The following is a 26,400-nucleotide window of genomic DNA, read 5'->3' on the forward strand; positions in this document are numbered from 1 at the left end:
GCAACGCTGCCTCGAGATGCTGCGCGTATGCAGTGGCGACATCAGGTTGCTTCAGTCGCTCTAGGTCGTACCGCGGCGGTCGTCGATACCGAACATTGTTGATGACGCATAGTTTTGGGCGCAGTTTAATCACCAGATAGCGGTCAGAGTCGATGATAGCGCCACGATATGTCCTGACGTCGATAATGTCGGAGATGTGCCGTCCGTCAATCAAAACGGGGTTGATTTGTGATTCTGTCTGCAGTGGTGATCTCCAGGTGTATCGATACGAGAGGCTGGGTTGGAAGTAGGTGCTGTGAATGGTCATATTCTTTGAGGCGCCGAAATCAATTAGTCGTAGGCCGTTTTCGTTTGTCAGCCAATGAGCGCTGAACTTCCCAATAGTCGGTCTAAACTCCTCCTCTTGGCCAACCTGAGCGTTCAAATCTCCTATGATGATTTTGACGTCGTTGCTTGGGCAGCTGTCGTACTCACGTTCCAGCTGCGCGTAGAATGCGTCCTTATCATCATCAGTGCTTCCGGAGTGTGGGCTATGGACGTTGATTATGCTGAAGTTGAAGAACCGGCCTTTGATCCCCAACCTGCACATTCTTTCATTGATCGGCCACCACCCGATCACGCGCCTTTGCATATCGCCCATCACTATGAAAGCTGTTCCCAGCTCGTGTGTGTTGTCGCAGCTCTGGTAGATGGTATGATTACCTCTAAACGTTCGCATCATTGATCCCTTACAACAAACCTCCTGCAGCGCTACTATGCCGAATCCACGGTCCTTGAGCACATCGGCGAGTATGCGTGTGCTCCCGATGAAGTTGAGAGATTTGCAGTTCCACGAACCGAGTTTCCAATCGCTAGTCCCTTTTCGTCGCAGTGGTCTTCGCCGATGGTTCCGGTCCGTACTCTCTTGTTGATTGTTCGTTGCTTATGATTTTTAAAGGCTGGCTTGCAGGGCCTGACACCAAGCCCCCTAAATTTCCGGAGGACCATTCCTCCTTATTTCCGGTGGACCATGGTGCACAGTTTCACTTAGAGTCCCTCGCAGGCACTCAGACGATGATCAACCGCCCCTGGAGAGCAGACGCTGTTGTGAGCCGATCCTGACATGGAGAACAGACGCTCAATAAGATTTGCACCTCCGGAGAGGAGCGAACCCTCCCCTTTCCTGTCAGCATACGACCATAGTTCCCACCGGGGTTGGTTACCCGATCTTCCCTAAGGTTGCTCGTATCCCGGCCAGCACCGCGATAGGGATAGGAGTTGCTGGGTAAGAGGCTAAGGACCGCGAGATGGGGTCTATTTTATTCCTTCAGGTACGCGAAGTACCAATGGTACGCTTTACCCAGCATTTGCCGTGCCTATTTAGATGCACTTTTATTGCATCATTTAGATGCACATTTAGATGCACTTTTATTGCATCTGACGTCGATTGGCAACCGTTTGACGTCTAGAATGCGTTGCAGTTATCGAACGGCATTCGTTAACTGAAAGGTAAACATTTTGCAGTTATCGAACGGCTCCTGTAGTTTGAAACGTATAATTGCTCCATATCAATCCTTTATTATACCTGGCAAGCGCGCTCCTTTATTGACCGAATTATCTTCTCTGCTTGTTTCATTGCGGATAGATGTTTTTTTTCTCGAGACGCCTTATACTAGATAGACACGATCATTTGAAAAAGGCATTGTGTCCTTCTTTCTCTTCATTCCAAGCAAACGAGTTCATTTGAAGAATGTACTATTTATCCTCTTTGCCTAATACCGGGCAAATGGTGTCAGGCCATTAGGCCGAAGGCCGTTAGTTCAAAAGTCATTTGGCCAAAAGTTATTAGGCCTAATAGCCATTAGGCCGAAAGAGAAGCAAAAAGTGATAAATAAGTTCTTTCTTCACCTTATCCCTTCTTCCTTCTCCCTAATTGCTTTCTTTTTCGCTCTTCCTTCTTTCTTCTTTATTCTTCTTCCTTCTTTCTTCTTTATTCTTCTTCCTTTTTCTTTCTTTCTTCTCCTTCATCCTTTCTTCTTCCTTCTATCTTCTTCACTCTTCCTTCTTCCTTCTTCCCTCTTTAATCTTCCTTCTATTTTCTCCTTTTTCATCTTTTTTCTTCAGAAATATATATGAAGCTCTTTTAGTAGAATGTATTCAACTGTGTAAGACGAATTAAGTACTGTCCATTTAATTCCACCAGTTAATTTTCGTTATCTTTGCAGATACGTATTTCGACCACAACTGTGTGGTCGTCTTCAGTGTCTTGTACTTGACTCGACGACCACACAGTTGTGGTCGAAATACGTATCTGCAAAGATAACGAAAATTAACTGGTGGAATTAAATGGACAGTACTTAATTCGTCTTTTTTACTTTTTCCTTCTACATTCATTCTTTTTATTTCTTCCTTCTTCCTTATTCCTTCTTCCTTATATCTTCTTTATTCTTCCTTATTCCTTCTCCCTTCTTCCTTCTTCCTTCTTCTTTCTACCTTCTTCCTTATTCCTTCTTCCTTCTTCCTTCTTCCTTCTTCCTTCTTCCTTCTTCCTTCTTCCTTCTTCCTTCTTCCTTATACTTCCTTCTTTTTTTCTGTCTTCCTTATTTTCCCCTTATTCCTTCTTACTTATTCTTTCTTGCTTCGTTCTTCATTCTTTTTTTCATCTTCCTTTCTTTTATTCCTTCCTCCATCTTCCTTCCTTTTCTTCTTTCTTCCATTTTCCTTGCTTTTCTTCCTTCCTTTTATTCTTTCTTGCTTCTTTCTTTTTTCTTTCTTCTTCCTCATTCCTTCATCCTTCACCTTTTTCCTTCTTATATCTTCCTTCTTTCTTTTTCCTTTATCCTTCTTCCTTCATCTTTCTTTCTTCTTCCTTATTATTTATTCCTTCTTTCTTCTTCCTTCTTCCTTCACCTTTCTTTCTTCTTTCTTCTTCCATCTTACTTCTTCCTCACATTGCACTACTCACTACTACTTCTTCCTCACTTCGCACTATCAGGGTGTCTACTAGGATGCCAATGGAATGTATGGGAAAAAATTGTCATCGAGTTTCGAAAAACGACATTGCTCACAAGTTTCATTACCCCAAAATATGACCCCATGCAAAATTTGAGCTCAACAACAAAATTTTGAAAAAAAAATCGATTTTTTCTCTTAGAACATTTTTGGGACTTTTTTTCTAATGAAGCATGAACTTACGAAACACTTCACCATACGACGGCAAATTAGATGACTTGGGAAACAATGGCAAATATTCCCCAACAAACAGAATATCCTGCATTTTATGAAAAATAATAATAATAAACAGTGTCACTGCTTTCCCTTCTGGAAGGAGGCTTCCGAGCCTCTTGGAAGGAGGCTTCCGAGCCTCTTGGAAGGAGGCTTCCGAGCCTCTTGGAAGGAGGCTTCCGAGCCTCTTGGAAGGAGGCTTCCGAGCCTCTTGGAAGGAGGCTTCCTAGCCTCTTAAAAGGAGGCTTTCGAGCCTCTTAAAAGGAGGCTTTCGAGCCTCTTGAAAAGAGGCTTCCGAGCCTCTTGGAAGGAGGCTTCCGAGCCTCTTGGAAGGAGGCTTCCGAGCCTCTTGTAAGGAGGCTTCTGAGCCTCTTGGAAGGAGGCCTGAGCCTCTTGGAAGGAGGCTTGAGGCCTCTTGGAAGGAGGCTTCCTGAGCCTCTTGGAAGGAGGCTCTGAGCCTCTTGGAAGGAGGCTTGAGCCTCTTGGAAGGAGGCTTCGAGCCTCTTGGAAGGAGGCTTCGAGCCTCTTGGAAGGAGGCTTCCAGCCTCTTGAAGGAGGCTTCTGAGCCTCTTGGAAGGAGGCTTCCTGAGCTTCTTGGAAGGAGGCTTCTGAGCTTCTTGGAAGGAGGCTTCTGAGCCTCTTGGAAGGAGGCTTCAGAGCCTCTTGAAAGGAGGCTTCCTGAGCCTCTTAAAAGGAGGCTTCTGAGCCTCTTGAAAGGAGGCTTCCGAGTCTCTTGTAAGGAAGCTTCCGAGCCTCTTGGAAGGAGGCTTCTGAGCTTCTTGGAAGGAGGCTTCCGAGCCTCTTGAAAGGAGGCTTCCGAGCCTCTTGGAAGGAGGCTTCCGAGCCTCTTGGAAGGAGGCTTCCGAGCCTCTTGGAAGGAGGCTTCCGAGCCTCTTGGAAGGAGGCTTCGGGGCCTCTTGGAAGGAGGCTTCCGAGCCTCTTGGAAGGAGGCTTCCGAGCCTCTTGGAAGGAGGCTTCCGAGCCTCTTGGAAGGAGGCTTCCGAGCCTCTTGGAAGGAGGCTTCCGAGCCTCTTGGAAGGAGGCTTCCGAGCCTCTTGGAAGGAGGCTGCCGAGCCTCTTGGAAGGAGGCTTCCGAGCCTCTTGGAATGAGGCTTCCGAGCCTCTTGGAAGGAGGCTTCCGAGCCTCTTGGAAGGAGGCTTCCTGAGCTTCTTGGAAGGAGGCTTCTGAGCTTCTTGGAAGGAGACTGAGCCTCTTGGAAGGAGGCTTCGAGCCTCTTGGAAGGAGACTTCCGAGCCTCTTGGAAGGAGACTTCCAGGCCTCTTGAAAGAAGGAGGCTTCTGAGCCTCTTGAAAGGAGGCTTCCGAGCTTCTGGAAGGAGGCTTCCGAGCCTCTTGAAAGGAGGCTTCCGAGCCTCTTAAAAGGAGGCTTCCGAGCCTCTTGGAAGGAGGCTTCCGAGCCTCTTGGAAGGAGGCTTCCGAGCCTCTTGGAAGGAGGCTTCCGAGCTTCTTGGAAGGAGGCTTCCGAGCCTCTTGGAAGGAGGCTTCCGAACCTCTTGGAAGGAGGCTTCCGAGCCTCTTGGAAGGAGGCTTCCGAGCCTCTTGGAAGGAGGCTTTCGAGCCTCTTGGAAGGAGGCTTCCGAGCCTCTTGGAAGGAGGCTTCTGAGCCTCTTGGAAGGAGGCTTCCGAGCCTCTTGGAAGGAGGCTTCCGAGCCTCTTGGAAGGAGGCTTCCGAGCCTCTTGGAAGGAGGCTTCCGAGCCTCTTGGAAGGAGGCTTCCGAGCCTCTTGGAAGGAGGCTTCCGAGCCTCTTGGAAGGAGGCTTCCGAGCCTCTTGGAAGAAGGCTTCCGAGCCTCTTGGAAGGAGGCTTCCGAGCCTCTTGGAAGGAGGCTTCCGAGCCTCTTGGAAGGAGGCTCAAATAAATACTGGTAATGGGAAAACCTTGAATGGAAAAAAAAGTTTTGATTAATTTTGAGCACCCCTAAATCATGTCCGATTTAGCTCAAATTTTGCAAAGGGGGATATTTTTGGCTACGAAAACGTTTGCGTGTCGTCCGGTGTTAAAATTCGATGAAAGTCCCAAAAATGTTTTAAGAGAAAAAATCGTTTTTTTTTTATCTCAACGTTTCAAGCATTTTTAAATCATCAAAATCATCAAGCATCAAAAACAAAAATCCGATTTTTGACTTTTCCTTGGGAAAATTTTCATGGGTAGAAATATCAAAACTTTAATGAATTTTAGGCATCCCTAAATCATGTCCGATTGAGCTCAAATTTTGCATGGGGTCATGGAGTAATGAAAGTGGTGAGCAATGTCGTTTTTTGAAATTCAAAAATGTCATTTTCATTGGCACCCTAGTGTCTACTCATCTGTGAAAACAAAATTCCCTGATTCTTTGAGGTTTTTCTAGGTTCATTAATTTCCAGGTAAAATTGTATTAATTTTTGCAGCTAAATAATCAATTAAAACAAGTAAACATTAAGAAACATTTCGAATTCCTGGAAATGTTTCTTAATGTTTACTTGTTTTAACCTTCTGTCTGTGCTCAAAAAAACTTACGTTGTCTGTGCTCTGGGGTCAAATTGACCCCAAATTGAAATTGCTATAACTTTTTTAATGTTTGGCCAATTTTGGATTTTTGGGGCTGTTTCGAAAGATAATTTAATCATCTTTCAGGTCGTTACCAAAGATTGACTATTGGTGGGCGGGTACATGGTGGGGAGGGGTTTTAGTGAACAAGAGTATAAAAACAGTAATTTTTCATGATTATTTTACTTATATCCGAAAATCCTACCCATTTTGAACTGCACCTTTTTTAAAAAAGCTATGTAGGAAGGCATGTGCTTTGGCATGAGGCGTTGATAAGTTTAGAACTCGGCCGCCAGGTGGTGGTATATATGAATTCATTATTTTAGACTACTCAAGATATTCCGATGAATTCTCCTCAGTGTAAATATTCTTATCGCACAAATTTAAAAATGGGCAGAAGTGCTCATTATATTGAGCACCGCTTTGTAGTGCTAGACATCCTGAACAATGTTGCCGAATACAACTTGGGTGTAGGTATGAGGGATCTCAAGCTAAAGCAATATTTCATATATGCAAGAATATTGCAAGTACAATAGCGCCGCCTATTTGTAAATTTCCTTATTATTTATTTGGTTACATGACAGTCTATTCCCACCAGACGAACTTGGTTACAGACGTCATCTTTACAAATTACAAAATTGTGCGATAAGAATATTTACAATGAGGAAAATTCCATATATCGGAGTTACTTGAGTAGTCTAAAATAATGAATTCAAATATACCGCCACCTAGCGACCAAGCGCTAAACTAATCAATGCCTCATGTCAAAGCACACGCCTTCCTGCATAACGTTTTTGAAAAGGTGTAGTTCAAAATGGGTAGGATTTTCAGATATAATAAAATAAGCATGCAAAATCACTGTTTTGTACCCTTTTTTACGAAAACCCCTCCCCGCGATGTACCCGCCCACCTATAGTAAATCTTTTGTAACGACCTGAAAGATGATTAAATTATCTTTCGAAACAGCCCCAAAAATCCAAAATTGGCCAAACATTAAAATAGTTATAGCAATTTCAATTTGGGGTCAATTTGACCCCAGAGCACAGACAACGTAAGTTTTTTGAAAAAAGGCCACTGTAGCGAATATTTTCAAGATTTTTCAAGTGAATTTGCACCTAGGAGACAGATCTCGGCGAGTTTTACCAAACTACCAAAAAATAGGAGAATCGGTTGAAAACTAAAAAAAATTGCAGCCACTCAAAGTGGCCTGGGGTCATATTGACCCCAGAGCACAGACAAAAGGTTAATTGATTATTCACATTTTTATCCACAAATTGCTTCAGCCATTCTATCAAAAATTCCTTCAGGAATTCCATTAGAAATTTCTCCAGATATTCCTTCAAAGTACTTCCATGGATTCCTACGAAAATCCTCCAGAAATGATCAAAGTGAAAATTCTAAGAATTGCTTCGGAATTTCCCTCAGGAATTCCTTTGGAATTTTCTCCGGTATTTGATGAACTCAACGAATTGTTCCGGAAATTCCTTTTGAGATTCATTTACCAATTCCTTTACGAGTTCCTTTGGAATTTCCTTCAGAAATTCATTAAGGAGCTCCAATCGAGATTTCCTAAGAAAATCCTGCGGAAATACGATCGTAAAATACTTTGAAGATTTCTTCATTTCTTCACTTGATTGTAGATACAGATACGTATTTCGACCTCAACAGTAAGGCCGTCTTCAGTGTCTCGTACTTGACTCGACTTATGATTAATGCGTCAGATAATTTTCTTCATATTTTATAAAGGAGTCTGTATTGCACCGATACCTTAACAAGAGTGGTGAAAAATTAAAAAATTAAAAAAAAACGTTCTAATTAATTGAGATTTCCTTGTTTTTGATACGACTTGATACAGAACTGGTAGATAATGAGAATTAGTATCATGTAGTTGTTAAAAATCCGACGTATATACACTTTAAATCAGTTAGTCTGCATTTATGAAAATAATAATAATTGACTGCTTTCCCTTCTGGAAGGGCTTCGAGCCTCTTGGAGGAGGCTTCCGAGCCTCTTGGAAGGAGGCTAAGCCTCTTGGAAGGAGGCTTCGAGCCTCTTGGAAGAGCTTCCGGCCTCTTGGAAGGAGCCCAGCCTCTTAAAGGGCTTTCAGGCCTCTTAAAGGGCTTTCGGGCCTCTTGAAAGGGCTTAGCCACCTTGGAGGAGGCTCGGGCCCTCTTGGAGGGAGGCTTCGGGCCTCTTGGAGGGGGCTTCCAGGCCCTTGGAGGGCCCGGGCCTCTTGGAGGAGGCCCGGAGCCCTCTTGGAGGAGGCTGAGGCCTCTTGGAGGAGCTCCGGGCCTCTTGGAGGGGGCTGGGCCTCTTGGAGGGGGCTTCCGAGCCTCTTGGAGGAGGCTTCCAGGCCTCTTGGAGGAGGCTTCAGGCCTCTTGGAGGAGGCTTCCAGGCCTCTTGGAGGAGGCTGGGGGCTTCTTGGAGAGCCTCTTGGAGGAGGCTTAGGCCTCTTGGAAGGAGGCTGAGGCCTCTTGAAGGAGCTTCCAGGCCTCTTAAAGGGAGCTTCCGAGGCCTCTTGGAAGGAGCTTCAGCCTCTTGGAAGGACTTCCGAGGCCTCTTGGAGGGCTTCCAGGCTTCTTGGAGGAGGCTTCCAGGCCTCTTGGAGGGGCTCCGAGCCTCTTGGAGGAGGCTTCCGGGCCTCTTGGAGGAGGCTTCCGGGCCTCTTGGAGGGAGCTTCCGAGGCCTCTTGGAGGCTTCCGAGCCCCTCTTGGAAGGAGCCAGGCCTTCCCCTCTTGGAGGAGGCTTCGAGCCCTCTTGGAGGAGGCTGGGAGCCTCTTGGAGGGAGGCTGGGGCCTCTTGGAAGGAAGCCCGGGCCTCTTGGAGGAGGCTTCCGAGGCCTCTTGGAAGGAGGCTTCCGAGCCTCTTGGAAGGGAGCTTCCAGGCCTCTTGGAAGGGGTTCGAGCCTCTTGGAAGAGCTGCCTCTTGGAAGGAGCCCAGGCCCTTGGAAGGAGGCTTCCAGGCTTCTGGAAGGACGGCGGGCCTCTTGGAAGGAGGCTTCAGGCCTCTTGGAGGAGCTTCGGCCTCTTGGAGGGGACTTCCAGGCCTCTTGGAAGGGGCTTCCGAGGCCTCTTGGAGGACTTCCAGGCCTTGGAAGGGAGGCTTCCAGGCCTCTTGAAGGAGCTTCCAGGCCTCTTAAGGGGCTTCGAGGCCTCTTGGAGGAGGCCCAGGCCTCTCTGGAAGAGGCTTCCGGCCTCTTGGAGGGAGGCGGCTCGGAGGCTCGGGCCTCTTGGAGGGCTCAGACCTCGGAGGCTTCCAGGCCTCAGGCTTCGAGCCTCTTGGAGGGGCTTCCGAGCCTCTTGGAAGGCTTCCAGGCACTCTTGGAAGGAGCTGGCCTCTTGGAAGGAGCTGACCTCTTGGAGGCTTCGAGCCTGGAGCTAGCCTCTTGGAAGGGCTTCCAGGCCTCTGGAGGCTTCAGCTCTTGGAAGGAGCTTACCTGAGCCTCTTGGAAGAGCTTGGAACTCAAGCAGCTCTTGGAAGAAGGCTCAAATAAATACTGTAGTGGGAAAACCTTGAATGGAAAATAAAGTTTTGAATAATTTTAAGCACCCTAAATCATTTCCGATTTAGCTCAAATTTTATAAAGGGGATATTTTTGGCTGCAAGTTTCTTCTTCCTCATTCCTTCATCCTTCATTTTCTCCTTTCTCTTTTCTTCTTCATCATTCATCATTCTTTTCTTTTTCTTTATCCTTCTTCCTTCATCTTTCTCTTTCTTCTTCCTTATTATCTATTCCTTTCTTTCTTTTCTTTTCCTCCTTCTTCCTTCCCCTTTCTTCTTTCTTCTTTCTTCAAATCTTACTTATTCCTCAAATCGCACTATTCACTTCCTTCTTACCTCTTCACTCCTTGGTTTCTGTACTACCACAGTGCTCTACTAGGGTGCCAATGGAAACGAATGGGAAAAATTGTCATCGAGTTTCGAAAACGACATTGCTCCTCAAGTTTCACTACCCCAAAATATGACCCCATGCAAAATTTGAGCTCAACAACAAAAATTTTTGAAAAAATCTGATTTTTTCTCTTTAGGAACATTTTTTGAATTGAGACTTTTTTTCTAATGAAGCGTATGCACTTAAGGAAGCACTTCACCATACGACGCCACAACGTTTTAACAAACAGAAATATCAAATAAATACTGGGTAATGGGACTGAGCTTGAATGGAAAAAATTGATTAATTTCAGCACCTCCCTAAATCATGTCCAGATTTAGCTTCAAATTTTAAAAGAGGGATATTTTTTACAGGTCTAAAAAACGTTGGCGTACTCGTCCGGTGTTAAAATTCGATGAAAGTCCCCAAAAATGTCTTCTAAGAGAAAAAATCGTTTTTTTCAATTTTCATTTTTTATCCTGACGTTTCAAACATTTTAAGTCATTTGGCTTCAAAAAACAAAATCCGATTTTGATGACTTTTCCTTTAGGAAAATTTTCATGCGGTAGAAATATCGAAAACTTTAGTGCACTTTTAGGCACCTCTAAATCATGTCCGATTGAGCTTCAAATTGCTTAGCATGGGGTCAAGTATATTTTGGGGTAATGAAAGTGGTAGAGTAAATGTCGTTTTTGAATTCAAAAATGCTTTACTTTCATTGGCACCCTAGTGTCTTACTTCATTCGTGAAAAACTTTGAGGTTTTCTAGGTTCTATTAATTTGGGATAAAATTGTATTTATTTTTGCAGTTAAATAACATCGAATGTAAAACATAGTAAACATTAAGAAACATTTCAATTCCTGGAAATGTTTCTTAATGTTTATCAAGTTTTAATTGGATTATTCAAGCATTTTAATCCACAAATTGACTTCAGCCATTCTATCAAAAAATTCTTTCAGGAATTCCAGTATCAGAAATTTCTCCGAGATATTCCTTGCATGGTAAATAGCTTCCCATGGATCTTTACGAAAAATCCTCCTAAATGATGAACAAGAGAAAATTTTATGAATTCTTCCAGAATTTCCCTCAGGAGTTCCCCTTGAACTTTCTCCGGTATTTGATGAACTCAACGTGAATTGTTCTTGAAATTCCTTTCGAGATTCATTCACCAATTCCTTTTACGAGTTTCTTTGGAATTTCCTTCAGAAATTCCTTTAGGAGTTCCTTTCGGGATTTCTTTTTAAGAAAATCCTGCGGAAATATTGATCGTAAAATACTTTGAAAGATTTCTTCATTTCTTTCACTCTGATTGTAGATACAGATACGTATTTCGACATCAACAGTAATGTTAGTCTTCTAGTGTCTCGTACTTGAATTTGATTCTTCTTCCCCTTATGCGATTACGCCGTCGAATAATTCCTTCTTCATATGCTATCTTATAAAGGAGTCTGTATTGCACCGATACCTTTTTAACAAGAGTGGTGAAAATTAACTTTATAAAAAAACGTTCTAATTAATTGAGGATTTCCTTGTTTTTGATACGACTCTGATACGGAACTGGTAGAGAATTATGAAATTAAAGTATCATGTAGTTGTTAAAAATCCGACGTACCGTAATAATCGGGGGAACATTGATCAAAGGGGGTAACATTGATCAGTTGGAACCATTTTCAAAAGATGGATACAAAGTTATTACTTTCAGTTATTACGATTACTTATTATGAGGTTAGAGTATTTTAATCTTGACTAAATTTGCTACCAAATAATATAATCTCCACTTAGAATTTGCATTTTAATTTTGTGCCATAGTTTGAAAAAGCAAAATCAACATCTATTTTGTTAACTCCACAGTAAGCTACAAAAAGCACCCAAAACAAGCATAATAACAAAAATTGAGACTGTAATTTCAGCAATTGGGTAGATAAGTAATCTTATTTTCTTTTGTTTATTATCCATACTTTTTTACTTCAAAATTTTGATTTTTATTGTTGAAAACCAGGATAATTTCACCTAGCGGTCATGATGCCTTACTTGAATAACCAATACGCTTGTGCAGCTCGCCTCAGTATAAGGATTTCAAAAGTAATTGTTCACCTTATAGGCGTTTACAAACGCTTGTTTTATAGACGTAACAAAAGTGAAATGATCGACGATCAAAGATTACCCCAAATTAAAATTTTGAAAAACTAGATAAAACAGATTTTTAAAACAATTTTATATTTATCAAATAATCAAGAACAATAGCCTCAAACGTTCTACACGTAGCAAGTACTGTTTTGGGAAACATATGGAAAAAGCAATCATTTAATTTACGGAGGAAATATTTACAAAACATTGAAAAAATTGATCAATGATAATTCTGGATTACGGTATATACACTTTAAATCAGTTAGTATTGATAAAAGCCTTAGGGTGTCCATAACGGGTGGCAACTTTAAAATTCTAATAAAAAAAATGGCTTGGGAAAAAAGTACAAAGTACAGTTCAAACTGATATATGATATACGAAGTGTTGTCCCTTAGTCTTTAAACTTAGACTAATGAATATTAGCATATGGTCCGTGGTTCGCCGTGCGGGGCAGCTTAGTCTTGTTGGTATGACATGATCGCTGGATCTGCCACATCGATTTTCGGAATGTTGCTCAGTATACTAAAAAAAGCTATGACAGTTTTAGAAACATTTTAACGATTAAAATGTTCGATTATGTACTTTTCCGATGATCTTTGTTCGCTTGAAAAATTTACAATGCTCGTCGCAGTACTTCCTGTTAACATATGTTGTAAGCAATTTTGGAGTGAAAGTGTGTGTGCGGTATGTCTAAGGATTCATTCTAAGAATTCATTCACATAAAGTCATATTTTTATGAAAGCATTATTATTGAGATAGAAAAGTATAGAAGCCATTTCATTTTTTTAGTTGCCACCTGTGATTGCCCCTTAACCCCCTTACCTTAGCCGGAGGCAAAATGATTTTGACGAATGGAATCTGTATACAGCAAGGCAGAATAAGATTCCTTCTTTCAATACATACATTTGCTCAGTATAAGGTATGAAGTGTTTATAAAAGTGTTTCTTCTTTTGAATAAATAAAAGCGGCCCGTACACTAATTATGTAAGCAATTTTTCTGGCTTTTCCAACCCCTCTCTCCCATGTAAGATTTTTCTCCTGTACAACTAGCTTTTTAAATAGAGCATAAGAAAATTTTTGCTACCGGAGCCCCCATCCCCCATAAGCGCTTACGTAATTAGAGTACGACCCCTTATGAAAAATGTTCATAGACAATTCAACAACTGAGATTTCGATAAAACTTTCTAATATGCTCATAAAAATACATATTGAGTTTCATCACGCGAATCACTTGAGATCGGCAAGATAAAGACTGAAATATTGGTGGCTACTCTTACAGACGATTCTTTCAAAGGTTAAAAAGTAAAATCAATTTTTGCTCCATATTACGACACCGACAAAATACTATGATACACAATTTGAATGAGGAATACATTTTCCATTCTTTCAGCATGATTCGGTCTAATTGGTGCTCGAGTAATTAAACGTTACGCACAACAGAATTTCAATTCATAAAAATCCTCTTTGCAGAACTTCACTAATGAAATTATTTTCCATTCCCCTTTTTCCTTTTGTCCGAACAAAACAGGATCTGAAACTTTTCAACCAGGTGGTCAACAAACATGGAGAGAACGTGGAGGAGAAATCCCTCACCATTTGCTCCGGAACAGACTACATCAACATTAACATGCAGCACGTGATCTGCCCGGATGCAGCGACGGCCAAGGTAAGCCGGACCCCGTTGGTCATTTACCCAAATCGGTGGTGCCCCTATCAAGGATCAAAGACCTATCTACTAAAAAAGGGATGGGACTGAATCGGTGATTACCCAAAAATGGAGACGCATGGTACTTTTCTGCGCTTTCGCTTCGCAATCGCGGAAACCGTTTTCCCTATCTGATTGCTCAATAATGGCCCATTAGGGGACCACAAACGCGTGAATGGATTTTCCAAGTGGACATATCATTAGATGAGTAAGCATGGAGTTTCCCCTTCGGTCATACGAAAAAAAAAACATACCAAAGAGGACCGGATCTGTTTGCTTTCGTTTAACTATGTTTCCACATCGTTCGATGCTCCTGAATAAAGCCATCATCATCATCGTCGTCGTTGAAGTTTGCTCGCGTGCCAACGAACGGTGGCTCCTCGGTTTCCTCTTTGTGTTGAACCTTGCCTCGAAGTTAGATTTGATTATCACATTACACTTGTCCAGATTTGTCATCGGTCAGGTGAATAAAGCTCAACTCCTGACTAACGATGGCCGACAGAAAGACTATGGAGCCCTGCCCCGTGAAGCCTTTCGAAGGTGCCATCAACTCATAAAATCAACCACCACGCTCGATGTCAATACGGTTATCATTATCAGCATCCGCCCGACCATCATCATCGTCAACTTGACTTGAATAGAACTGAACGAGGGCTCGTTAGCTCATAAACTTAACACACGCACGGGGATACGGCTGATCTGTCGGTGAACCCGGCCGCTGCCTGTGATGTCGTTCTAAGGTTCACTGGGTGAAATATCTGTTACATACGGAGGGTATTACGTACATGATAATGCGCCTTGCTTTATCTTTTCCCTCTACCCGACTCAGAAGAGCATAACAGAAACTGGAACACAATTTTAACATATTGTGATATTTATAACTTAAGTATTTTTATACAATTTTGTTCTAAAAGCAGCATTATCTTTCAAAATGTTGTAACAGTGATTTTATCATATATTATTATCAAAAAAATGTTTAACGTCGAATTGCCCCAAAAAGTAGGCAATTAAAATAGATGTAGCAAAGTCCTCCAGCCATAGATATCACAATGCTGGATATAATTCAAGAAAAAGAGTTGCCTTTATTGCAAATGTTGTTAGTTTCGCTTTACGGAAAAGATATTTTAGTTACTAGATAAAGATTGGTCGCTTCGGGTTCCCTTTGTTCACTGCTGTCCGAAATATGTGTAATTTTGCAATACCTGTCAAATCGTATGGATTTTCCTTCTTTGACATTTAGCTCCCCTATCCTCGCCAGCAAAAGATGTTTCGGACAGCGACGACAGCGACAATCTTTATCTAGTAACTAAAATATCTTTTGTTTCATGTTCTCGAAAAATATTCTTGTACATATTAAAACAAAAAATTCTGATTGTTGATCACAATCTGGAGACCTATCACGACCTGTAAAAAATTCCAACTGCACATAAACAATATATTTTGTATCTGATTATGTTATAAATTTTATCATAAAATTTGTTATTTTTATGATAAAATGCAAATAAAATTTGATATGTTTCAGTAGTGTAACAATTTTTGATAGAAATTTAGATATTTTTTAACAACATCCTGCAATTATGGTTTCTAAATAAATTTTGTTATAAAAAATTTAGTATAATATAATAACATAGGTTGATATAATTTTGATACTGACCTTCTAGTCGTGGGTACCTAGCTGGGTACTTTATAGATAGCGGTACAGTAGAGCATCTTGCACGGGTAGCCGACCCCACTATAGACTTTATGACGATTATAACCCGCTGCTTGGTCAGAATTAACTTTCGATTCCCAAGAACTAGATGGAATCCCGTTGAAGTCATTGTATTGCTTTGTATTTGTATGTATAATTTGATGGTACCTGTATCTATTTCGTCTGTTGTATATGCATACTGGTTACAAAATATAGTTGGCATAGTTATCTGTTATTTTTTTTTCAACAGAACTTTGTTCAATATCAAAAATAATATAAATTATAGAACTGTCTTGTACTTGACTCGACTTGGCAAGTCAACAAGTCGAGTCAAGTACAAGACACTGAAGACAACCTCACAGTTGAGGTCGAAATACGTATCTGCAAAGATAACAAAACTTAGTGAAATTAAATGGAAAGTACTAAACTCGTCTTAGACGGTTGAATACATTCCACTAAAAAGAGCTTAAAATATTTTTTCTCATAAATTAGAAAAAAAAACAATTGACTAAATCCTGCAGCCTTGACGCTTGGAAGTCCAGTAGAGCATCCAAAATGTATGTACCTATATTTAGCTTCACTAACGTGCTAATCTAGAGTTTTATTCCAGCCAGGTGGTTGACCTCGGATTTTCGCCTGCTTCATGGGTTGAGAAGGTCATGCGAAGTAATTTATTCTAACCACGTTCAAGCGTCAAACCCCAGACGGCAACTCTGAAGCGGGAAATTTATGTAAGATTTGACAGAAAATATAAAGACTGTATTATGTAACAAGTTGCAAAAACGTGTTTTTTTAAGCACGAGTTGCACGCAGAGAAGACACTATTGGAAAAATACTTCGAGTGCTAAAAATCCAGATTATGCGGGTTTAATTCCTTTTCATGATTTAGGTACTTCACATAATGATGTTAAGCCAAACATAAAATTGATACAGAGAACATTATGATTGCCAACAAATCCCAAGATGTTGATCCTGGGTAATGAGCTTAATGGACTATAAAGCAATCGCGGAAATTGCTTTTGAAACATTAAATACGCAAGAACAAATCTTATTCAAATTATCCTTTCATCTTGAAATAGGTCTGTGTTATGATGTCAAATCCGTTTCTCCGGCTGAAATAAGACTTCTTCCAAAGCGTAAAGATCTGGCACAACTAAAGAAAAAAGGGACAGAATTTGGAAATTATCACAAGTTTTAGATGCTGGATAAGTTAGATGCAATTCTGTGTTAGAAAACTTAGTTAACATTTTAGGAACGCATCCCCTTTAAGAGTTACGTAATCTTCAAACATCTTTAATATATGCTCATTGAACATCGTTAATTGTTATTAACTCTTTTTGTGTTAATATATACTTAAAGCACATGATTGGATAAATGCGTACTCTCACTCGATATTCGATGCACTCAAATTGCCCACCGACCGGTGGGGTAAGAGTGCGTTTTTCAAATTTGTCTTGCAAATAAAGGGTCTCCAGTACTAAACGAATCTCAATAATTTCAATATATTTTTCACTCATGGGTGGCAACATAAAGTTGAAGAGTATATGAATCATCGACACTGATTTGATATGCAGAAGCTTTCTTCATATAAATACTATGCATGATCGATTGAAAACTATAAAGCGTACTTCTTGCCCCCACCTCTTACTCTAAGTGTGTTGCATTTGTAGTTCTTGACCTCTAAAATCGACGACTTGTTACTGGGAGTTTGTTGATATTTGATTGGGAAAAATTCCTGGGATTATTTGTGGTCACAATGTAGGAAAGGGATATGCGCTTTAATGGCGTTGAAGTCACTTGCATGTTTGCATGATTGCATGTTAAGATCAGTGTTGAGAAATCACTCTTGAGTTGAAACCCATCCAACTCATAATTCTAAAAAAAATCAAGTATTGAATTGAATCATCCATTTGAATCATCGTAGATTTTTTTGTTTTCTTTAGTAAAATAACGTTAAATTAATGTTCAACATAGAACAAAATTCAATACTCTTGCATGTAAAACAATAAATTGCCCCCCAAATTGAGCTTCATAAACACTTTTTAGAGCGAAATGACTTTTTGGGAAATGTGTTGAAATGGATCCGCTTTAGCATGAAAACTCTCAGATATGATGTGCATTATTTTAAAATCGTAATGAAGTTAGTTTCAAAGTGAGCGCGCTCAATGATTTTGTGCTTTATGAGTGATTTTACCAACACTAGTTCAGATAAGATAAAATGCCTAGTTATTACGATAATGTAAATTAGTACGATATCTTAATGTCCCCGTGAGAGTTTTTCAGGCAAAAATAGGCCTCCAAGGGCAAAAGATAGGTAGGGATTTGGAAAACAGTTGAGTAACATATAAGCTTAAAAGTATATGGAGAGGTGTGATTCGTGCAATGTTTCATCTTGTGACTAAACTTTTTACGAAAATGTCATCACATCCGTTTCATTCAATAAATGATCAAGTGTGCAAGCATTTGTATAAAACTTGTATTATGGAAAACCTGAACCTAATTGAATTTTGGGAAGTACATGTTCTAGGTAAACATGTCGAATACTGCGATCAAGAAAACATTAGAATAATGATTTCAAACAGCAAGTAGCTGGACGTCTTCTAAGCTGATTATCGTTACAATTCTTCTACGGTTGTCTTATTTATTGCACAGAGATTCTAGCTGGAGTACAGATGCTGTCATTTAAAATGTAGAAAATTTCGATTTTCCAAATTCAATATGAGTAAAATTTACCGATTCAGAAGAACTTTATAACGGAAATCAACCCAGAATGTCTCTGCACGCCCCTAAAGCCCTTGCGTATTATGTGCAGTCTAAATTAGTTCAGATCAATTGGTCGACAAGGTCAACTACGCCTGGTATCCAATTTTGGTTTGAATTTGAATCTCGGAGAATTCTTTGAAATATGCTCAGAAAAATTCTGCGGAATTTTTTTAAAGAACTCGACGAATTTTCTTTGTATAATTACTTGAAATTCCCTTTAAAAACTCTATTCTGTATTTTCTCCGGAGTATCTCCGGAAAGTCCACTCGGAAAATTCTGCGGAATTTCCTCTGAAAAATGTCCGGTTTCACGCACATTTTCCTCGATTGAGACTCTCGTCATTATCACGTGCACGACAACAACGACACGACAACCATGCATCCATTTCCACCTCGGGACAAATACCGTTTGTACTGGCCAGCCACCAGTGCTATGCTGAATAGCAGATTGAAGGATGCAAGCGTTTCGCCTGGCTATTTCATGCATCTAACGTCGCGAAGTGAATCGAACTGAACAACCTCACCAAACATCTGGAACGCTCCAAAAGTCGCACGAATTCAGCCTACGTTTCTTTTCGGAAAGCCATGTTCTAGCATTATATGCCACAGTTAATTCCGTTCCGGTTAGTCGTATGCTGCCTTGAAATCCACAAAAAGAAGATGAGTCTGCAAGTTGTACTCTAATTGTACTTAGTCTACTCAAGCAGTACTTCGAAATTTCATCAGAAATTCGGAAATTTCATTACTAGAATCCTACGGAATTTCAGTATGAAATTCATCAAAAAATTTCTCAAGAAATACTTCTGGAACTCTTCGGAATTTTCTCGGGAGAATGTTCGGAATACTCTAGGGCAATTCTTCGGATTTTTTATCCATAAATCTTTTCTCGGAATTTCAATACCTGAATTTCCTCCAAAATTTCCCGAAGGTTTTTCAAAGTTCTCTCGAAATTCCTTGAATTTTCCTCAAAACTCTTCAGAAATTTCTCCCAGTTCTTCCGGAATTGCTCTCGAGAAAGTCGTTTGAATTACGTCGGGAGATATTTTCGATATTTCTTTCGAGAAATTCTTCGGAAGAATTCCTTCGCATGATTTTCTTTGTTATGGCAAATTTCTGTGAAATTTCCTCGGGACATTCTTTCAAATTTCTTTGAGAAATTCTTTGGAATTTCCTCGAAAGCCTTCTTTTGGTGTTTTTGGAAAATTCCTCGAATTTCCTTGGGGAAAGTCTTGGTCAGAATTCTTCGGAATTTCTTTTGGGGAAATTCTTTGTAATTCCTTTGGGAAATCTTTCGAAATTCCTTAGAATATTTTTTTGGAATTTTAATGAGAAATTCTTTGAATTCATTAGAATTCTTCGAAATTTTTGAGAAGGTTATGGAATTTCATGGGAAATTTTTGAATTTTCCTGGAAATTCTTTTGAATTTTAAGAAATACTTTGGAGTTTTTGGGAAATTGTTCGAAATTTCTTGAGAAATTCTTCGGAATTTCAGCTTGGAAATTCTTCAATTTCGGGAAATTCTTCGGAATTCTTTGGGAAGCTTTTCGAAATTTCCTTGGTAAATTTTTCTGAATTTCCTTGGAAATTCTTCCAACTTCCTTGGGAAATTCTTCAAAACTTCGTTGGGAAATTCTTTTCGAAATTTCCTTGGGAAAGTTCTTCGGAATTTCCATTGGAAATTTTTCGGAATTTCTTTGGGAAATTGGTTGAGAATTTCCTTGAGAAATTTCCTTGCAGAGATAACATTGAAGTTTTCTCGGAATTTCCTTGGGAAATTCTTCGGAACTTAGTTGGGAAATTCTTCGAAATTTCGTTGGAAAATTCTTCGGAATTTTGTTGGGAAATTTTTCAGAATTTCTTCGGAATTTCGTTGGGAAATTCTTTAGAATTTCGTTGGGAAATTCTTCGGAATTTCGATAGGAAATTCTTCGGAATTTCCTTGGGAAATTCTTCGGAGTTTCCTTGGGAATTTCTTCAGAATTTCGTTGGGAAATTCTTCGGAGTTTCCTTGGAAAGTTGTGCGGAATTTTATTGGGAAATTCTGCGAAATTTCCTTGGGAAATTCTTCGGAATTTCCTTGGGAAATTCTTCGGAATTTCGTTGGAAAATTCTACGGAGTTTCTTTGGAAAGTTCTATCGGAATTTTCTTGGGAAATTCGTCGGACTTTCCTTTAAAATCTTCGGAAATTTCCTTAGGAAATTCTTCGGAGCTTCTTTGGGAAATTCTTCGAAATTTTCTTCGAATTTCCTGGAATTCGCTTGGGAAATTCTTCTGGAACTTAGTTGGGAAATTCTTCGGAATTCTCACAGAATTTCTTTTGACGATTTCGTTTAGGAAACTCTTCGGAATTTCCTGTTTGAAATTCTTCGGAATTTCCTTGGGAAAACTGTTCGGAGTTTCTTGGGAGTCTTCCAGAACTTCGTTGGGAAATTTTTCGGAGTTTCATGGAAAGTTGTTGCGGAATTTTCCAGGAAAGATTCAGTGAAATTTTCTTGAGGAAATTCTTGCGAATTTCCTTGGGAAATTCTTCAGGAATTTCCTTGGAAATTCTTTTTCGAATTTCCTTGGGAAATTCTTCGAATTTCCTGGAAAATCTTCGGAATTTCTTGGGAATTGAATTTCCTTGGGAAATTGAATTTCGGGGAAATTTTTTGAATTTCTTGAAATTTTTCGAAATTTCCTTGGGAAATTCTTCGGAATTTCATGGGAAATTTTTTCGAATTTCCTTAGGAAATTCTTCGGAATTTCCTTTGGAAATTCTTCGGAATCTCCCTTGGGAAATTATCCGGAATTTCCTTGGAGAAATTCTTCGGAATTTCCCTTTGCAGGAAATTCTTCGAAATTTCCTTGATGGCTAAGTTCTTCGACTTGGAAATTCTTCGAATTTCCTTGGAAATTTTTCGAACTTCATCGAAATTCTTCAGAATTTCCTTGGGAAATTCTTCGAATTTCCTTGAAATTCTTCGAATTTTGGCAGAGAAATTCTTCGGAATTTCCTTGGGAAATTGCTTCGAATTTCATGGGAAATTCTTTCGTTGAATTTCCTGTTGGGAAATTCTTCGGAATTTCCTTGGAAATTTGTGCGAATTTCCTTGGGAAATTCTTCGAAATTTCCTTGAAAAATTCTTCTGATTTTCTTGGGAAATTCTTCGGAAGTTCCTTTGGAAATTTCTTCGAAGTTCTCGGGAAAATTTTTTCGAGAGTTCCTTTGGGAAATTCATCAGATTTCCTTGGGAAATTTTTCGGAATTTTATGGAAATTCTCTTGCGGAATTTCCTTGGGAAATTTTTCAGAATTTCCTTGGGAAATTCTTCGGAATTTCCTTGAAATTCTTCGGAATTTCCTTGATTCTTCGGAATTTCCTTAGGGGAAATTCTTTCGAATTCCTTGGGAAATACTTTTCGGAATTTCCTTGAAATACTTCGAGGAAATTTCCTTGGGAAATTCTTTGGAATTTCCTCCTTGGAAATCTCTTCGAATTTCCTTGGAGAGTTCTTCGGAATTCCTTAGAAATTCTTCGACCCTTGGGAAACCTTCACCTTGTAGTAAATTCTTCGGAAATTTCCTTGGAAATTCTTCTGAATTTCTTTGGGAAATTCTTCGGAATTTCCTTGAAGATTCTTCGAATTCAACGGGAAGTTCTTCTAACCTATGGAAATTTTTCGGAATTTCCTTGGGAAATTGTCAGAAATTTCCTTGAGAAATTTCCTTGCGGAATACTTCGAAATTTTCTTCGGAATTTCCTTGGGAAATTCTTCGGAACTTAGTTGGGAAATTCTTCGAAATTTCGTTGGAAAATTCTTCGGAATTTTGTTGGGAAATTTTTCAGAATTTCTTCGAAATTTCGTTGCGGAAATCTTGAGAATTTCGTTGGGAGATTCTTCGGAATTTCGATGAATGAAATGTGCGAAATTCAAACTTCCCTTTTGAGGAAATCTCTTTCGGAGTTTCCTTGTGAGTTCTTCAGAAATTTCAAAATTCCTGGAGCTTCACTAGAAATCTCAAAGTGCGGAATTCTTACTGGGAAAATTCTGCAAGAATTCTCCTTGAAGATTCCTTCGGAATTCCCTTTGGAATTCTCTTCGAACTCCCGTTTCGAAGAATCCCACGGAGCTTCCTTGGAAAGGATCCTGCGGAATCCCTTCTTGGGAACTGTTTGAAATTTCCCTGGAAAATTCTTCGAAATTCCTTCTTAGGGAAATTCTTCCGAATTCTCTGGGAAATCTCTCTCGAAATCTTCGACCTTGAACTCCTCAAATTTTCCTTGGAATTTCATGCTAGACTGGTTGAAATCCTTTCGAACTCTGGCCAGGAATTTCTTTTGGAATTCTGTTGGAACCTCTCTCGGAACTTCGCCTTGAAATCAACTCCGGGGAAATTTCATAGAGTTTCGAGATTCTTCGGAATTTTCGTTGGGAAATTTTTCTGGAGTTTCGTTAGGAAAGCTAAAGGGAATTCCAGGAAAAGATTGTTGCAGAATTTCTTAGGAAAGATTTTTCTGAATTTCCTCTGGGAAATTCTTGGAATTTCCTTGGGAAATTCTTCGAATTTCCTTGGGAAATTCTTTCTCGGAATTCTTAGAAATTCTTCGAGAACTTCCTTGGGAAAATCTTCGAATTTCCTTTGGAATTTCTTCGGAATTCCTTGAGGAGAGATTCTTTCTGGAGCTCTCATGGAAAGTTAAAGTGCGGAATTTTTCCAGAAAGATCCTTGCGAGAATTTTCTCTGGGAAATTCATCAGGAATTTCCTTGGGAAATTAACTTCGAGATTTCCTTGGGAAATTCTTCGAATTTCCTTGGGAAATTGACCTTCGGAAATTTTCGATTTCCTTTAGAAATTCTTCGAATTTCCTTGGGAATGTCAGAATTTCCTTGGAAATCTTCTTCGAATTTCCTTTGGGAAATTCTTCGAATTTCCTTGGGAAATTCTTCGAATTTCTCGGAAATTCTTCGAATTTCCTTGGGAAGATTCTTCGAGATTTCCTTGGAAATTCTTCGAATTTCCTCGGGAAATTCTTCGCAATTTGCTTGGAAATTCTACGGAATATTTTGGGAAATTCTTCGGAATTTCATAGGGGAAATTCTTGAATTTCCTTCCAGGAAATTCTTTTTCGGAATTTCCTTGGGAAATTCTTCGAATTTCTTTGGGAAATTCTTCGGAATTTCATGAAATTGAATTTCTTTGGAAATTCGGAATTTCCTTCAGAAATTTTTCGAATTTCTTGGCAAATTGCTTCGGAATTTCCTTTGGGAAATTCTTCGAATTTCCTTAGAATTTCGAAATTCTTCGGAATTTCCTTGAAATTTCTTCGAATTCTTGGAAATTCTTCGGAATTTCATGGAAATTCTTCGGAATTCTCTTGGGAAATTCTTCCGGAATTTCCTTAGAAATTTCTTCGAATTTCCTTGGGAAATTTTTCGGAATTTCCTTAGGAAATTCTTGCGGAATTTCCTTCAACTCTCGGGGAAATTTCATGAAATCTTTTTCTGAATTTCTTTGGGAAATTCTTCGGTTCGAAATTTTTCGACTCTTGGGAAATTCTTTGGAATTTCGCTTGTGAAATTTCTTCGGATTTTCCTTGGGAAATTCTTCTTCGAATTTCCTTGGGAAATTTCTTCGAAATTTCCTTGGGAAATTCAACTTCTTAGAATTTTCCGGAATTTCGAAATTTTTCAGGAATTCCTTGATGCTTCGGAATTTCCTTGGCAGAAATTTTGCACTCTTCGAATTTCGAAATTCTTGAAAAATTCGGAATTTCCTTCGAAATTCTTCCGGAATTTCCTTTGGGGAAATTCTTCGAATTTCCTTGGGAAATCTGAATTCCTTCGAAATTTCGAATTCAGGGAACGATTTCTTCGAATTTCCTCAGAAATCTCTTCGAATTTCATGGAAATTCTTCGAAATTTTGGGAAAGTCTTCGATTATCCTTCGTGAAATTTTCGGAAATTTTTCTTGAAATTTCTTCGGAATTTATCCGAATTGGGAATGTCTTCGGAAATTTCCTTGGGAAATTCTTCGGAATTTCTTTAGGAAATTCTTCGAAATTTCCTTGGAGTATCAAAATTCTCTCTCAGGAATTTCTTGGGAGAATTCAGCAGGGTCTTCGAAAGTCCTTGGAGGTGTTCGAGAATTCTTTTTGGGAAATTCTTTCCTTGAATTTTGCTGAAAATTTCCTTCGAATGAAGAATCCTCAAAGGCACTTCTTTGGAATTTCCTGGGGTGTATGAGAAATTGCTTCGAATTTCCTTGGGTAATTCTTTTCGGAATTTTGGGAAATTTTGAATTTCCTTTGGAAATTCCTCGAAATTTCTTGGGAAATTGTCCAGAAATTTCTTAGAGGAAATTGTTTCGGAATTTCCTTGGGAAATTCTCTTCGAAATTTCGAAATTCTTCGAAAATTCTTCGGAAATTTCCTTTTGGGAAAATCTGTGCGGAATTTCTTTGGGAAATTCTTCGAATTTCAAATTTCCTTTGGGAAATGTCCTGCACTTTCGAATTTCCATGAGAAATTCTTCGAATTTCCTTGGGAAATTCTTCGAATTTCCTTGAAAAATTCTTCGAAATTTTCTTCGGGAAATTCTTCTTCGAATTTCCTTGGGAGAATTCTTCTGAATTTCCTTAGAGTTTAGCAAATTTCTTTGAAGTGTTCGAATTTCCTCGGGGGGTGCTGGAATTTCATAGAAATTCTTCGGAATTTCGGGAAATTCTTCGAATTTCCTGGGAAATTTTTCGAGAATTTCCTTAGAAATTCTTCGGAATTTCCTTGGGAAATTCTTTTCGAATTTCTTGAAAATTCTTTCGAATTTCTTTGGAAATTCTTCCGAAATTTCGTTGGAAAATTTTTCGAAGTTTCCTTGGGAAAGTTCTGCTGAGATTTCTTTAAAATTTTCGGAATTTCCTTGGGAAATTCTTCGAATTCTGTAGAAATTCTTCACGGAAGTTTCCTTTGGGAAAGTCTTCATATGGAATTTTCGAAATTCGTTTGCGAATTTCCTTGGAATTTCTTGGAAATTCCTTCGGAATTTTGAAATTTTCGACCCCTTAGAAATCTTTTCGAATTTCGTTGGAAATTCTTCTGACGGAGTTTCTTTGCAGGAAGTTCCTTCGGAATTTCCTTTTGGAAATTCTTCGGAACTCCTTGGAAAATTCTTCCGGAATTTCCCTTAGGAGAATTTCTTCAGAAATTTCGTTGGGAGAATTCTTTCGAATTTCCTTGAAGAGATGATACGAATTTTCCAGGAAAGATCTGCGAGGGGTACTGTAGGAAGTGCTGATTTCCTTTGGGAAATTCTTTCGGAGTTTCCTAGTTTGGGAAATTCCTTCGGAATTTCGTTGGGAAATTCTTCGAATTTCGTTGGAAAGTCTTCGGAGAATTTTCCAGGAAATTCATCGCGGAATTTCAACTTTGGGAAATTTTCTTCGGAATTTCCTTGGAAAGTTGTTGCGGAATTTTCAATTTTGAAAATTCTTCGAATTTCCTTGGGAAATTCTTTTCTGGAATTTCCTTCGAAGTTGTGCGACCTTTCACCAGGAAATCTTATTCAGAAATTTCCCTTGGGAAATTCTTCGAAGTTTCCTTGGAGAAATTCTTCAGAATTTTCCAGGAATTTCGAAATCTTCATGAATCTTCTTTGGGAAATTCTTCATCGGAATTCCTCATGAAATTCTTCGGAATTTCCTTGAAATTTCTTCGAATTTCATTGGGAAATTTTTCAAGTTTTGAAAGCAAAGGAAATTCCTTTCCAGAAAAATTCATTGGGAATTTTCCTTGGGTGTAGGAAGTTCTTTCGGAATTTCGTTGGGAAATTGAATTTCGGAATTTCCTTGGGAATTTCTTCGGAAATTTCACTCTTTTGGAAATTCTGACTTCTCAAATTTTCGAATTTGAGGAAATTCTTCCAGAATTTCCTTGAAATTCTTTTCGAATTTCCTTGGAAATTCTTCGAATTTCTTTGGGAAATTTTTCGAATTTCTTGGGAAATTCTTCCGAATTTCCTTCAGAAATGCTGGAAATTCCTCAGGAATTTCCTTCGAATTCTTAGTTGGGAAATTCTTCGAATTTCCTTGGGAAATTCTCTTCGAATTTCCTTGGGAAATTTCTTTCGAATTTCCGTTGGGAAATTCTTCGGAATTTCCTTGAGGAGAATTTTTCTTGAATTTTTGGGATAATTTTTCGAAGTTTCCTTGGGAAATTCTTCGAATTTCAGAATTCTTCGAATTTCCTGAAATTCTTCGAAATTTCCTTGGGAAATTCTTTTCGAATTTCTTTGAAATTCTTCGAATTTCCTGGGAAATTCTTCGGAATTTCCTTGGGAAATTCTTCGAATTTCCTCGGGGAAATTCTTCGGAATTTCCTTGGGAAATTCTTCGAAGGAATTTCCTTGGGGAAATTTTCGCACTTCTTGAAGTTTCCGAATTTCCTCAGAAATTTTCGACTTCTTAGAAATTTCATGAGAAATTCTTTTTCGGAATTTCCTTGAGAAATTCTT

At 39.4% G+C, this 26,400-nt stretch overlaps 1 protein-coding gene across 7 annotated transcripts in view; it reads left to right on the forward strand.

Moving 5' to 3' along the window:
* Positions 1 to 26,400, forward strand: part of LOC134222321 (1-phosphatidylinositol 4,5-bisphosphate phosphodiesterase) — a 257,905-nt gene that overhangs the window by 148,191 nt on the left and 83,314 nt on the right. For all 7 annotated transcript variants that reach the window (XR_009982411.1, XM_062701464.1, XM_062701466.1 and 4 more), the window contains one exon: positions 13,280 to 13,417. Coding sequence is in view for 6 of the 7 variants with exons in the window: in XM_062701464.1 (XP_062557448.1) it covers positions 13,280 to 13,417 (138 nt within the window). In the remaining variant the exon portion in view is untranslated. The remainder of the gene's footprint in view (positions 1 to 13,279; positions 13,418 to 26,400) is intronic.

This window comes from Armigeres subalbatus, chromosome 3 (genome assembly GCF_024139115.2).
Source record: "Armigeres subalbatus isolate Guangzhou_Male chromosome 3, GZ_Asu_2, whole genome shotgun sequence".
NCBI lineage: Eukaryota > Metazoa > Arthropoda > Insecta > Diptera > Culicidae > Armigeres > Armigeres subalbatus.